This window comes from Tympanuchus pallidicinctus, unplaced genomic scaffold (genome assembly GCF_026119805.1).
Source record: "Tympanuchus pallidicinctus isolate F22 unplaced genomic scaffold, pur_lepc_1.0 scaffold14, whole genome shotgun sequence".
Lineage (NCBI taxonomy): Eukaryota > Metazoa > Chordata > Aves > Galliformes > Phasianidae > Tympanuchus > Tympanuchus pallidicinctus.
Genome location: NW_026294659.1, coordinates 8507111 through 8523492, shown reverse-complemented (window position 1 = coordinate 8523492; position 16382 = coordinate 8507111). Strand labels below are relative to the sequence as shown.

The following is a 16382-nucleotide window of genomic DNA, read 5'->3' as shown; positions in this document are numbered from 1 at the left end:
ATTAGTAGCAAGATACCTCACCCCCCATCTATATATAGACAACAAAACATACCGTCTTTTCCTCATTTTCAAATGCTTCTCTTGCTTCTTCATAGGTACAAATTTCTTCTCTGCATTCGTGTTCTATATCACCTTGCTTTAATTCTTCCAAAAATTTGTTGGCTCTTCGGTATCTTTTATACACAGAATTGGCTTTGTCCTCTGTTAAGAACACTGAATAAGAGGAGAGCAAATAACGGTCACTACTAAAACATTCCCAAAACCTCATGGTGAAACTATTCAAAGAAAATGTCCATTTGGGCAACATTCTTTTTCAAAGTCTTCCCCTTTATTTAATAGGATAAAAGGCCTTTTCTGTTTTGTTCACTATTATGAACATTTGGGTCTACAACTTCAGTAGTTATTGCTAAATCAAAAATGTGATGGATCCCTATTCAGCATTGTGCTCCTGTATGCTTAAACAAGACCGAAGCCTGTGCCTAACAACAGCCTGTGCCCAGAAGAGACAGCCACGTGCTCAGTGAAAATGATTTTTCAAACTAGCACAGAACAAACAAAAACCTGTCTGCGAACATCCAAGGAGATATTTGCAACTGCTTGAGGGCAACACAGCTAGAATACTCAGGAAGTCTTTGATGCTACAAATATTTCCGAATATTACCCAGTTGTATGCACCAGAACAGCACCATTTATCAAAGTTTAATCCCATCTGTTTTCTTACGCAACTTTGAAGCAGACTTTCTGCCTTTATTTCAGAAATGTCAGCCACGAAATATCAACTCTTTTCGAGGTGTAGGGGAAGCAGGCCCACTGCATCTTCTTACATAATTCATGGAACCCCACCTTACTTGCTGAAGCAAATAAAATAACACCAAATGACAACTGAAATTCTGATAAAGCTATTCTTTTTTTGCTTTCCTTAGTTTTCTGTTCACGGAGAAGATTATTTTCAGCTCTTTTAAGATTCCATTCTTCCCTCAAATTCCCTGACCTAATGATTTTTACAGTAACATGTAATAACTGAAACACTTCAAAATCCAGCAGGCTGAGTTACTCCAAAGGTACACTAGCAGTGAACAATACAGAAAATCCTCAGGTATTTCAGGTCAGGAAGCACGAACACTGTATCAATGCAACACTGTTCTTGGGCTCTCACTGCAAGCAATAGGGGCTAACAATTCAATGCAATGCCATATTAACATACTCATACTGTCTTCCTCATCAATGCTACCATTTCTGCACTGGTTCATTTACAGCTAATCTGGGACCTCTGATTAGCTTATGAAGACAAAACTCTCACTGTCTGCAGAAAGATAGAGACCAAATGGTTTAAACAATGATTTATCTATGATTTGATATGAATCAGTCTTCTATTTCTACCCTAATCCTCTTATTTGAATAGTAAAAAAGGATGCCTGCAAGTCTACAAAGATAGGTCACTACACTTTTGCTTTACTGAAGTTAGATGTGGCAGCATTTTTCAGCAGTGGGAATACTACTACAATTAGGCTTATCTACTTCTATTTAATTTCATTTTATTCAGCATGCGCGTTGTAATCTTTTTGCTAAAATTCATTAGACAATCACCTTCCTTTTGCAAAGGATTAGGTTTTTGAAGATCAAACTCCAAGATAATCAGTCATTCCTCCACTTCCAGTTGAATACATGTGGTATTCACGCACCGTATAAATTACCTTATTCACAATGCTGCCAGAGTCTCTGTGCATACAGATCTACATCTGCCTTTTGCAACTTTGGTTTCTGATAGCCACCACGGCGTTTCTTACTGTGTTAAGTTCACTGCCTAAATAACAAACTAATACTCAAAATTCTCCTCCAAAGAGAAGGACAGGGATGGCTTCTGTCTCCTCACACAATTGTCTTGACTCCTCTCTAGGCCTGAAGAATTGGCTTGTTTTCCACATGCCTCAGCAATCACCCAAAAGCGGGGAGATGAAAGATTTGGTGACACCAGGAAGCCACCATGCAATCGCGACTGGGAATGCCAGTTCTCAACCTACTTCTCACCAACCTTTCTTGTGAGCTTTCTTGAAGCAAGATAAGCTACAGACCTGACTCTCTTAAGTGCTGTCACAAGGAGTAGATAATGCACCGTAAATCAAGTTTCCCCTCCTTCAAGGGATAAAACGTAAGGAATCTCATTTCATAGATAGAGTTCATCCTTGAAAAGAGAGAAGAGAAACTGTAACAGCTTCGTACTGGATGCAGAGGGAAAAGGAATAAAGAGGAAAATACAAACAGCTGAAAACATCCTGATTTGAAACTACTGACTCTCAAGAAGTACATACAATTCCTGCTTCCAAAAACAAGTATATATTTGTACTGCAAAATACACTGATGAAGAACAGCAAAGCTGTTCAAAGCTGCCCAAACATAAAACAATCCGATTTTCAAGAATGGCCAATATTTTGCTAAATATTTCTACAATACTTTTCTATAAGAAAAACCACACTCCCCCTCCCACCAATTCAGGATGTGTCTCTCTTCTGTCACAATACATACAAAGACAAAAAAAAACCCACTGACAAGGCTAAGCCACGTGCATTAACTCTGAATCAATTTGATAAAAGATCAAATAAGATTAGACCAGATCAGGAACAGTTTTTGACCTTGTAAGACTAGATAGAACGAAGCACAACATTGTTCATTTGCTTGTTTTGATCTGACATTTATAAAGTTCTGCACACTCATAATTACTTTAAATGCCTATTGAGAAGTCAATAAAAAAGCAGCAATGAAAAAAATACATGCACTGATCAAAGCAATTTTGATGCAGGCACTGACAAATGTAATGATTTAGTAAGAATCTGTCACTTTCTCGTGTATAAAGATAATGGTATCACGTTGCAGAAACCACATTCATTTAGTATTCTGACTGTCATCATGGAAATATTCAGTTATAAAACTGCATAGGAGTGTGGAAAAATCCTCCTTGGGTTGGATGCCCACCTAACAAAGATGTTGCTGAATTCAATGCAGCTGTTAATATGAAACTGAAAACGATTAGGAAAAAATAACATGGTTAGAATAAGAGTAGTACAATTAAGCTTACTTTTTCACTTTAAGATCAACTAACAAATACAAGATAAAGATTGAAACAATCATTTTGATGTTACTCCAGGTAGTGCTCTGTGTGTAAACAATACTTGGTTTTTAGCAAAGTTTTTTGAATCAAAAAACTATTAAAAAAACTTAGTTTGACAATATTATTGGAGAGAGTAATTCATCCAGATCAATTTATAATACATTCTCAGGAAAACCTGTGCAAGGTGAAATGCAACTAGAACTAAGAAAAATTAAGCAAGGATGTGTGAGGGTAAGTATGTCAGCCTGCCAGCTGAAGATGTCACAACTAAAGAAAACTGACCTCAGGTCTGTAGAGAAGGAAAAACAGGCTGCAGCGGTGTGGGAAAAATATTCTGACACAGAAATGCTGCAAAAGCAAAGTCCATGGCACTGTGGTCACCAAAGACAGCTCTGTTGAAACTACTTCTGATGCCCCCATTTTCTGTCTCTTTACCAGCACTCAGGGATATAAAAGCCACAAACAGCAGAAATAAGCATTTCACTTGAAATTGAAAACTGAACCTACTGATAAATGTGAATCTTTCTGCTGGTGATATTAATAAAACTATTTGATTTGCACAGGGGAGAGAGGTTGAAAAATGTTTTGAGCATTCACTTGTAAAGCTTGAAAAGCGATGTCTGCAGTGAGATTCTAAAGTTACTCAAATGAGCTTAGGAACACAAACTGAAGGACACAAAGCTGGAAATCAGCTCTGTGTCCTCTGTTCTGCAGCCAGGTTACAGAATCACAGGATGGCCAGGGCTGGAAGGGACCTCAAGGATCATGAATCTCCAACCCCCTGCCACATGCAGGGCCACCAACCTCCCCATTTAATACCAGACCAGGCTGCCCAGAGCCCCATCCAACCTGGCCTTGAGCACCTCCGGGGGTACGGGAGCACCACAACCTCTCTGGGCAGCCTCTGCCAGCACCTTACCACTCTCATACTTAAATATTACATGCAGATCATAATTCTATGTTAGAACAGTAGTACAATTCCAATTCAGTTTAGTGTGGACAAAGATCTGCATGATACGTAACACTAAAATCAGTTCCATTGCAAAGACTTGCATGCAAACCGACTAGGATTTTGAGAGGAGGACAATTCTGAGGGATGCTAATACCTCTTTCATGGGGAACAATACAGAATGCACATTCATCACCAAGTTAAACTTACCACTGTCCATGGTGATCACTGTCAAGGCACAAAGCTTGCAAATATCAAATCTGAAAACGAAAAAGGAAACATCCTGTTGAGTTGTGGATTATGAGCAACTTGGGAAAGTTTATAGTAATACGTGGGAATCAAGATAAATGTTTTGTATCAATGTTGGAAACCCTGTGATTACGATTAATCTCCATTTTCAGTTGTATCATTACCACATGAATAATAACTTCAGCAGTGTAAGAGTACTATCCAATTAAAAATGACTTAGAAATGGTGAGCACTTCAAGTTTTCCATATTCAGAAAATGAAAATATGATATAAAATGGGCGTGTTTCATTTTAAACTGATCTGAAACCTGTTTTACAACTTGAAAGTGCTTGTATCTTACCTAAGACTCAAATTCACCCTGCAGAGAATATGAAACCAACTTTATTCTATGGAGCAGATTTGGGAAATCATTCAATGAACATCTACAAAATCATTCAAAGTCTGTTGCTGATTAAAACAGGATGCATTAAGATCAAAGGTAAAGCAAGATCTGTGATTTGGCAAAAGAACCTGCAATACATTCACGGATCCCAGCCAGCCCTACACGAACTTGCACGTACTTTATCCACATCTTGGAAGGAGAAAAGACAAAAAGATATACAGCCATGAAACAGCCTGAATCACAGTACAGCCACCAGACAGTCAATAAGAAGCTGCAATGGTTACTCGAGGGGCTGTTTTCAGTTTCTTGGAATCTTCAGTAGTTTAAGTTAAGAAAATAAAAGCTTTAACTGAAGGACAAGAACATTGCAGCTATCTAACCAAGTTGGCAGAACATCACATGAGGTTAAAGATTTTTTTACTAATGAATTACCAACTCCTAAAGATTAGCATCAGTTCTACTTCAGAGGTCAAGTTACACATCAACATATCATTCCATATGCATGCCCTCAACCTCCATAAAACCAAATCCTCATATGCAAACATCTCCATTAAAAAGCGCTAACTGTGCACAAATGTTGGCTGTAGCTACTTCAATAAACAGGGAAAGTTAAGACTTCCAGCACTGATTTGTTAAGCAAGAGCAGACAGCAAAACTTTTCACAAATGAAGCTCTACACACACTTCCCAGTCTTGTAATAAAATTGTAGGTCTGGGACTAAAGGAAATGTGGAATGGAGAGTACACTAATTTTTAAGCAAGTTCTTCACGTCTCTGCAAAGGTAAATAAATGCAAATTGAATTAAAGCACTCTGAAGTCTCACCACCATGACATTTGGTGTATCATTTCTAAGCATAGTAGGGTCACAGAAGCAGAGGGCTTATATTCTGGGGGAAAAAAAAAGGTATACAGCCTCCTCCTGCAGCATTAATTTTTCTCAGCAGACCATCCCTACCTACGCTAAGACTCCAAGAAACTGAAAAAAATCCCTGTAACAGGTATTGCAGCTTTCAGGTGTGGTTCTTACTGATCCTCAACAGTCCACATTAGATTCTTACAGCAATTACAGATATCTGGAGATCTCTGGAACGAATTATGTCAGTTTTCCTACAAACATGTCTTTTTTTTTTTTTTTTTTTCCTCCAAACACTACTCTGCCTTTTCTCCCCATCTCTGTATCTGCCCAAACTTCTTCATTTGCAAGCCTCCTGTTGCCTCTGTGTCCCCACAGCTCATGGCAAGTTTCTTGCCACAGCACTTCAATACAGGCTGAACAAGAGGCTAATGCAGGCAGTGATGCTCTGCTGTTACACAGGGAAAACACACAAGTCAAGCCCACAGAACAGACTTTTCCCACCACAGAGAAACTACTCAGGTCACCCATTAAATTTCAGTCCTCTACTCTCTGATATTCTTGGTTCTAATCAACTAAATAGTTCAAAAATTGTTTGGAAAAGGGGATCAGATGCAGATAAGGACATCAATCTTTTTTGCTTCATAAGCCAGCTAATAAAACTGAAGAGGGTTGGGCAACACTACACATACATCTTGACTTGCTACTGACTCATCTATTCCTTTACCCAGCTTTTTACTTAGGATTTCATGCTTTTCAGTCTTCAAGAACTTCACTAAAGGGAGGACTGGTCTTATGGAAGACATTGCTCTGATAACATATATGTATACATTTAAAATATACACACATATATATTCACAGACACCAATGCAAGAACAAAAACCCCACAGATATAATCTCAGTTGTAACACTAATGCTTAATGTTTCAGGAATCTATATTAACATGTACCCTCCTCTTCCCGCCCTCCAAGAGTAGTAGTCTGTGCTGTGGACAGACTGCAATATAGCTGAGCTAATCATCATGCTCCAACAGTAAGCTGATGTATCTGACCGTAGACTGTAAAACAAATGATCATTTCTGAATGTTTGTTTGACTGTCAGCATTGTGGTAGAAAAATCCCTGAACAAAACAGATCAACAAACACTGAACAATCAGCCATTCACCTCTAGTAGAAAATATAATGACTCAGTAGGAAATACAATGAGTTCTAAGGCACACGAGACAGCAAAGGAGGCACACTAAGGCCTGTGCTATTTACCAGCATGTCTGTGCTCAACACCAAAGCGCTGTAGCAATTTACATCTTGAAGCAATATCCCAAGCTGTGCATTTCTTCCCAAATATAACTTAGGTATTTTTCCTCAATTCTGAGTGGTCATGATTTGTACACACTGTACAAGCATGAAAATCAGAATATCGTGTACCCCATAAAATGGGATGACTGATTTCAGCAATGAAAATTGTCAGCTCAAGACAGTGTTTCTGTAAAGTTTTGTTGCATGTTAAAATAACCATATTCTGTTAGCATATGCTCCTGGCTCCATTTTCTGACCATAAGTTCAATTGAATCATGTGTGTACCACATACCATTAAAGGGCAGAGGATTTAACAGAGCGCACATAAAATCCAAACTACTTTCAATATTGTTGCTCACAAAACATCAGGAAAGGATCCTTAAGGGATAGTATAGAGCAGCAGCTGTACCTTTCCTCACTCAATTTCTCACTTGCTGAATTAACAGGGACTATGAGCACAGTAAGGCCAGCAGGCTCCTCTCACAACAGGGGAGAAATGTACACTCCAGCACATGGGTAGGGAATGGGAGATGGTTTTGTTCCATTCTGCAAAACAACTCTAACAAGGGATACAGTTGTTAGTTACGTAACCTACACAATTAATGAGACTACTGAGATGCAGTTTACAGCCAGATGCCCCCAAAGAACTACAAACATTTTCAAACTATAAATATTTAGGTTCTGCTGGAGCTTTTTATGTAAGCAAATACATTCAAGGGACACCACTAAGTGAAACATCAGTAGATGCTCAGTACAAAAACAAACACCCCTCTTCTAGTCCCAGGCCCCAAAGCAGTTGCAATGAAACAACCAAAATACACCTGTAGGAGGTCTGTTTAGAAGAAAAATGAAAGCAATAATTAATTACGCAGGAAGGCAGACAATTATGAAATTGTCATTTATTCAAAATGCAGGATCCCAGTTCCACTACATTTGGCTTTTACATCCTTGCAAGAAAATGTTACAGAAGGCTACAACTTTACTTATTGCAATCCCTTCCAAAAAAAACCTTTTTCCTCTGGAAAAAGTACACAGAAGGATTTACATGAATTCAGACACTGGAGAAATATATTACTTTTGCTCTGAGCAGGATGTCCATGCTTTAAGGATATGGGAAAAGGTTGAACTTTTAAAGTTTGATCTGTTGGTAACAGCAGCTAGCCATGGAGTCAGAACAGGAGTGAAGAGAGATTAAACACTTTGGAAACTACCTCTCAGACAGATATAAAAGAACTGTCCCATCTAAGATCACTAAGACCATGGATATGAGTGAAACAGAACTGAAAAAACTCTTCTGGTTTGTAAATGCTATCCAATCACAGCATTATAACACATTACCATTAATTTTGATTACATAGGGATTGAAACCACAGCCTGGATCAGTAAGAGAAGCTTGTATTTAGGGGACTGCCATTATGCCTTAAAATCAGTAAAATACAGAATCACTCCCAGAACTTGCATGCTAAGTACAATTCTTACAGAGCCACATTTGACAGAAAACGCAGCCACTCACGACTGCCACTGGGCAATGTTTCAGCTGGCTGAGGCTGTAGTCTTAAGCTTCTGCCTCAGCTTCATGATCCATTCTGAAAGCTTTTATTATTATTTTTTCCCCTGTTGTTTTAGAGCTGCAATAATATTCTGGCTATTTATTCCCTGGTCCCTGTCAAGCTCCTTCAGTAAGTTAAGACAGTTCTTCCTTACCTTCCTTCCAAAGATTTCTCAGCACACGCGTTTTGGCGAGCAGGACACCTGTTCAGAGAAGAAGTATCACTTTCCTTTTTGCAGAAGGTTTTGGCTAGTTTCATTGTTTCCAAGCACATTGGGACATATGGGGCAGTTCTTGGGAAAAATGAATGCTGACATAACCAGCAAGATTGACACTCAAAGCTACACAAATGCTGAAGAGACCTTTCTCTTCAGCATACGTAGCAGCAACTCAAACACCCCAAGTTTCTGCAAGCTTGATATTAAAAGATACTGCTACAGGTTAGACATAATGACTCTGCTTTGGGAATTCAAATTTGGAGTAATGAACTTGATAACCCATGTAAACACTGACACAGCAATAATCAATTCCTCTACTTTTTTTTTTTTTTAAGGGGGAATGATGCATGCTTACATAAGACCATCAACAGTAAGCTGTATGTTTATCCTGATTTTGTATTGCATCAGAAACAGTGATACCATGTAACGCAATCATTCTAACTTTCGCTCTCTTCAATGCCTTTAAACCAAATCTGACATTGAGACTTCTTCATGCATTACCTTAAGTGTTCCCTGAAAATCAATGTTTAAGAAGAACAGAGAAACCCTATAAAGTTTTCAGTGAAGTACAGATGGGTTTCACCATTGTGGAAGCCTTTCAGTTAGAAGGTGCCTTGGACAACTGCAAATCATTACCCATTTTCACTGGCAGAGAGTAGGCAGTCAACAAGCCTACAGCCTCAGCGTGTGCAAACATTTACAAGTTACTAAGACAAAGTTGAACAAATGAAAATAGGAAAGTAGCACAGCCAGCACGTGGGAGGCGTCTAAGAACACTGTGATTTGGTTAACAGCTGGGTCACAAAAAAATTCCTATAGTAGAGAACAGAAGTGAACTGAGATTACTGAAGTAGGAAAGAGCAAGAGGTGACAGAGACAAGAAAATAGCTTCAATTACAGTTGTGGTGCTCCCTGATCTAATTACAGTTTAAGTGATGGCTTCCAAATCAAACTCAGGCTGTTAACTACTTCAATAGTATCTACTCAAACTTTGGCCTGAATAGATGGACTCCTTTGAAACCAGTACAGCATCATGGATAATAGCCTATAAGCACTGCAGATTTATCTCTGTCGATGACTACGCTCACATTAGTCAGGAATGCAGAGCAATAGAAGCAAGTCTAACGAACAAAGCAGTTGGTACTGAGGGCCCAACACTAACACAACAGACATGGTGAAAATTTTGCTTAGCAATTGGTCCGATTTGGTTCCATGAGCTGAAGCGAATACTGTATGGTTGTTGGCCTTTAGGTATGGTTTTGGAGGACATTTACTTTCAGCCAAAAGTAATTCAGTTTCATTCTTTTTAAACGATTCCACAATGTGAACCAAAGCAATGAAAGAGGTGGCAATTGGGAGTTTTGCTTCCATAAGACACACCTAAGCTGAACCAAATCCAAAGTGCATGACTACAAGCAAAGCAGCAAGAAGCTGTGAGGAAGGAAGCTCTAGATAACATCATTTCTCAACAAAGATTCACAGGTTGTTATGGGACAACAGTGAATAGCTAGCAAAACTTCCTGTGGAGCTAGAGAACTCCTTCAACAAACAAGCAGACTACAAACAGATAACATGAAACTCCTTTCAAGCAAGAAATCAGTGAATGGGCTGCTAAGTATGAGTAGGCCCAACCCAAACCCTCCATTTCCAGGGCAAAACCTGAAAACACCAAGCTTACCTACAGCTGGAGGGAATTAGAAATTTAAAAAAAAAAACACCAAGCAAAACCAACCAAACAAACAGAAAGATAAAACTACAGAACACTTTGACAACAAAAGAAACAGCAAACAAAAACATGAAATCCAAACAAACAAAACACTTCATATCACAGTAAGAAGGGATTTTTTGAGCAGCCCGTGCATTTGTCTCATCTTCAAAAGCTGTGTTCTCCTTTGAGATATCAAACGGTAATCTGGTAAGAATTCAGTCTAGTCAAAGGACTCCACTCTTCTCAAATTCAACCAGTGTGTTGAACGTACTTAAAGCTAATTAACAGAAACAAAACACTGATGCACTGCATACCACAGGGCCCAATCTAAGAACAAAAAACCCAAAACATCAGAGGTTTTGGTCAGAAACACCAGGGGGGTAAAAAAAACAAACAAACAAACAAACAAAAAAAAACACACAGGCATACAGCTCACCTGGTAAGCAGGAGGCAATGCAGCCACCTCCCACCCCTGCAAACACTCCCCAGACAAAAAGCACCCCACACACGGAGTGAAACTTGCAATCACAGGCTACAAATTCAAAATCCGGTTTGGGACTTCCATTATCACTGTTTTCAGTAGCTTTCTCTTCAAAATTTCTTACCAGCTTCTTCAATAATAAAAGGACACAGAAAGTCAAGCAACAGTACCTGAGCAAGAGTCCATTCACCAGAATAAATGTTCATTGCAAGAATGGTGTTCACCTCATTCAGAAAAGGTGACAAGACCAAGGCTAAAAAAAAAAGTACAATTTTTCCTAGTTGGAAATTCTTATAGATATTTCTTCCCCGACACTTCTTTTAAAAATAAAAACCATGACCCAAATGTCACAAACAGTACTTTCCTGCTTTTCCCAATAACAGAAACCAGCTGTACAAAATTCAACCTCCAACTGCATCAGCCCGTATCCAATACTCTTCCCAGATGAAGAGAAGAAAGATTTGACAATTCTGTACATTTGAAAAAGATTATCCTCAATTCTCCGAGGATGTTGAAATTGTCACACTGCTCTGAAGGTTAGGGAGCAAAAGCAATTCTAAACTAAAGCTATTTTTGAAGAAAAGGGAAATGTGGAAAAAAAAAGCTCAGAACGTGAACTTTCATAGCCAAAAGAAACGTGAATCATTTTATGCATTTGCTGTGCACGCAATAATTTTATAACTAACCTAAGCCTGCCACTTCATAAAGTTTATTTTGCTCTTCTGTGAAGAAAAGGTGTGGTGAATATTCAGCTCTGTTTGGAAATTGCATTTAGGACATGCTTGGTAGTCCAATGTCTCACATCTCATTTAATTTAGAAAAATTATCCAGAAGCAATAAAAAGTTTAGTGTAGCACTTCACAGAGAAATGTGCAAACAAAGCCTTGTCTTCCAAATATTTATGCACCATCAGCACATTTCCATACAAGTTTCCACTCAGCCTGTTTTCCCCTGAAGCAACACACATACGATGGCATTTCAGAGCATGTTTTAATGGGATTTTCCAGTCACACAAAAATTAAATTGCACAGAAGTGCCAGAATAATTATAAGAAAGCTATAAATATATGGCTCATCTTATTGAGTTATATGATAACCAGGAAAAATGATAACGGGGAACAACTGCTACTACAGAATTTTTATAATTTTTTTCTGACACATAGGGGGACTTCATAAAAAGAGCACACAAAGGTATATGACACTAGAAACCATAAAAGAACTTCAGCCAGTTATGGGGTAAGTAGCTTACACAAAGCAGAAAATATATCTTTATTTAATATTGCTACTTCCTTCTCTCACAACAGCCACCCTCTTTTTCCTCTTCTCATCAGCATTACTTGAATTTCCATATAAATTAAGCGTGCACACATCCTGACTGTATCTTCTAAAGCATTACACATTTGAACTAGCTTACACACAATCATTCCGGATGATTTACATGTTTACAGCGTAGTAAAACAAGATAGTAACAAGATGGTTTGGCTTCAGCCATGAAGAGGAGTGAAGGAATTCCTCCTCCCCTCCACCCACTCTCTACTGAAGATCATTGCCCCCGATATTTGGGCTAAGGCAGTTTCATTTTCTGCATTGCAGCTTTACCCAAACCTCTCTATCAGTCTCCCTCTCCTCTTCCACCCCTTCACTCTCGCAGGCTTCTGCAGAAAAGAAGTATAAACTTCCTAGACTGCATTTGCCATTGAAGCCAACCTCTCAGTAAACTAGTTCTGCATCCCCTTTAAGTCCCGATAAAAAACTGCCTTTTGTTTACACATCAAGTACCGATTTTCATCTTAAACTGATACAATTCCGTAAGAGTTACTAGAAATGCCAAATACTTTAACAGTATTTCTATTCAAAGGGTTTTCCTGTTTTTAGATGGCTTTCCTGTAGCAAAAGGGCTTTGTGTCTTCCTGGAGTTTCTTCATGTCCTCCAGTCCAACAGTTACACTCTCTGGTCCTTTTCAGTCAGCTAGTACACAACGGTAGAAAAATAAAGTTGTATTTGTGGAAGTTTTCCTAAATAAAGCATACTACAGAACCATTTTGAACATCGTCATTCAAGAAAAGCCTGGATGACAAGTTAATTTTGAAATAAATACCATATAAAAGCTTTAAGTCGCAGCCTCTCAATGATCAACCACAGCATAACTCCACAAGAAACAAAGCCAAAGAGTTCCAGTAGTCACAAAGCCACCAGTATCAGAGTATAGTTACAAAGAATTTCTGATGCTTTCCAGCACTGAAAGCAGTAGAGCGGCTCCCAGAATGAGAACAATGAAACTACTGATGCTCTCCTGCTTATGAAGTGATTCAGTGCATTACACATTCCGCTTGTGAGTAGGAAGCATGAAAAAAAATATATAAAACAAGAACATTCTGAAGGATTTTGGCTTTAAAAATCAGTTTTAAAAGACTTAGGGCAAGGAAAATTTTACACACTGAAATCAGTTTCACGCTGACATGCCAAATTAGCGCAAAAAATTAACCACATTTGAAGATATGATTTATCTTAGTTATGTCAAAAACTCATGCAATTAGGATAAGAGTTAATTGCTAAAAAATTATTTGCAACAAGAAGATCATCCACTGTATTTCAATGCCCAACATTTGTTTTTAGAAGATTCAAATGGTGGGTTTCTCACCCACCCTATGGGCTGTATACCCTCTCCATCACCTAGAGAATGTGGAAAAGGACAGGAATCTCTAATACACACAAAATGGTCATTGATTTTTTTTCTTTTTAATGTGGTAATGCTGTTGTATACACATACAAATGACACACACTACAGAAGTCACTGGAGAACCTTCTTAGATTTTCTGCCACCAGTGGCTGCAGCTCAACCTTTTGTATTTTCATGTCTATCAAGTCACCTGAACAGAAATTCCATCTAACCTTTGCCCAGAGCTCCAAAAGAATAGCCATCATGAAAACACTTTGACATTTCAGTTTTTCCAAGACAGATGTACACATGATGAGCTTGTAGCTGGGCTTTACAGTTTGCCACAAGTCTTTTCATAAAAGATAAGCTTTCTTATCCTGCTTCTCGCCTGACTTTGTCCCCCCAGATTTATTCACCGGTCCTTGCCCCTCTTGGAAGAAATTCCATGGACCAGCCATTCAAGCTGCTGTTCTCCAATGATGACAGCAGAGAAAGATAGTTATGCACTGCTGCTTCACTTAGCTCAACACCAATAAAGCTGCTGTTCAAGCAGGTTGTCCCTCCCCCAGACAGCCACATTGTCCCGCTTCCTGAGCTAACACAGGTTCTGGCTGGCAGCCCTTCAGCTAATGGAAAGCCTTCTGTGTGCCTGAGTTTGTTTAAAAACAAATCATCTCCTGGTCCAGTTGACTATATGGTATTAGAGAAAAAGTCAAAATGCAAAATTTAACAAGGATGGAGAGGAAAAGCAAGAGCTTTTTCCAAGCAGTAGGACATGCTTAGATCGGCTAAGCTGCTTACAAAGTCACACACTCAGTTCTTCATCCTAAGTCATTCCTTTATTTTGTTGCTGCCCACAGCTCTGATAAGCAGCAGCAGCGAACAGAAAATAGCACAGCGAGTCCATTTCATTTCTGATACTTAGATTGCTCCGCAGCGCTGAAAGAAAATGTCAAGGACTGCACTAATTTGAGATGCTGCAGGGCATTGCTACAGGAAGGCAGGCAAGAGTTTGGTGAGGATAATGCTGTTGAAACCTCTTTCCAACTACAGTGAGAATGAAGGTTCGGAAAAGAATGAAAAGGGAGATGCTTCTCCTCCCAGCTTTAGCAAATGCTTAGAAGTAAGGATCTACAAGCGGAAGTATACATACAGGGTCAGTAAATAGTACACTGATAAGCCTGGCAGGTTTATCCACAAGCAGGTGCAAAAGTTCATGTCTGACGAATGCCACTATCCGGTAGCATTCCTATAAACTGCTTCCCACCGGCAAGATAACAAATCTAAGTTTTCTGAGTGAAAAAAGAATCATTCTTCGATGTTCAATACTAAACACTTAGAAATATAGCTAATGGTAATAGATATTACACACCTGACAGTTCATTTAGAGATATGGATTTAAGGAAAAATTGATGTGCCACTGTATTGTCTTGGAAGTCTTAGCCTCAAACACAAACTCTGTTATATGGGGCTGTGCAAATGTTTCTCACCTTTTCTAAGTGTATTTCTGAGCAGCTGCATAACTTTCAAAGATGTTTCACATAATCCTTACCTATCAGCTTGGGTAAAAGCGAGCTCCAGGTTAAAACATTTATATATCAGCTTTTCACAAATATACTTCCTTCTAAACATGGCGTGGCTTTAGGTAGTGACCACACAGTTTCTTTACCCTGTCTGCAGATAGGCTTTGCTTTTGAAATGTTACGAATCATCAGCTGACCTGTGCTACAACAAAACTGATGGCAATCAGATAAGCTCATTTCAGAGCTCACAAACACCTATCAAATTTTACTAAACAAGAATCAGTAAACAGAACAAGGGTAAACAAAGAAAAGTCTGGGTATTGTCAGATTAGATTTCAAAAGGTCAAAGTGTTACTGACATCTAAACTTGAATATAAATAGCTGGCAGAAGAACAGATATTAGACATTAGGTCATTTAGTCCACTCCCTTGCCAGCACTGCATTGTTTTCTACTGCACACTGCAAGTACTTTTGTTTATAATGTGAGAGAGGAAGCGAGGGATGCGGGGAGGGGTGGGGAAGAATGACTGTCTTTGGAGGCTGGAGCAAAAGAAACACTACAGAAACACAAGCCAGAGAAAGGTAGCACCCTGGAAACACAGCCGGTGGGAAATCAAGAGGAGAGAGCAAGGTGGTAAGAAAAGCAGCAGAGAAATTCAGAATCGAGCTGAGGGCCTGAAAGCAAAAGACCTTGACAGGACTGTGCAGAGAATAAAATCCCCATCCATAGGAACCAGGAAAAATTGGGAACATAGAAAGCAAAGATTTACAGGATTTTTGTACAAAAGGAGTAAAGGACTTATTATTTTTTCCACTACACTCACTTGGAATAAGTGGTACCAGCTGCATGTTGTGTGCTTCCTCACTCACCCAGCTGGTTCTAAGAGCTGCTGGGTTAGGAAAACGATGCAGGGTCAGATGCAGGTCAGACTTATTTTTTCCTGAGTATTATTAATTTTGTGATCTACCTCATCATGTGCATAGAAAGTGGTTAAGCTCTTACAAGGGAAGGAGACCACAGAGATAGACAGGACAACATGAGGTAAAAGATGACAGGAAAAAAGAGCTGTTTAAAACAGCACAGAAAACACAAACATTTCCTAATGGTATGGCGTAAAACAAGCCAATGCTAAAGCACATTTTGTCTGTGCTTTTGCCTCAATGTTCCCTCATGATTCTACAGAGTAACATTAAAATGCTGTTTAAGTGTGGGCACTAACTAAATGCATTTTATTTTAAGGGTACCTTTCCAAAATCTGTGAGCTTGATTTGCAAAAGCAGTACAGGTTTAGATGAGCAATTGTTTCTTGAAAGCTTTGCACTTTCACACTCTGAGTATAACAGGAATTTCTGTGCAATGAACAGTAGGTTATTACTTAGTGGTTAACTGTAGTTCAGTGTAGATGTATG

At 38.9% G+C, this 16382-nt stretch overlaps 1 protein-coding gene across 1 annotated transcript in view; it reads right to left on the bottom strand.

Moving 5' to 3' along the window:
- Positions 1-16382, bottom strand: part of PRRG1 (proline rich and Gla domain 1) — a 29552-nt gene that overhangs the window by 11071 nt on the left and 2099 nt on the right. The window contains exons 2-3 of the mRNA XM_052674301.1: positions 4266-4315; positions 53-213 (exon numbers count right to left, since the gene is read on the bottom strand). Coding sequence (XP_052530261.1) covers positions 53-213; positions 4266-4315 — 211 coding nt within the window. The remainder of the gene's footprint in view (positions 1-52; positions 214-4265; positions 4316-16382) is intronic.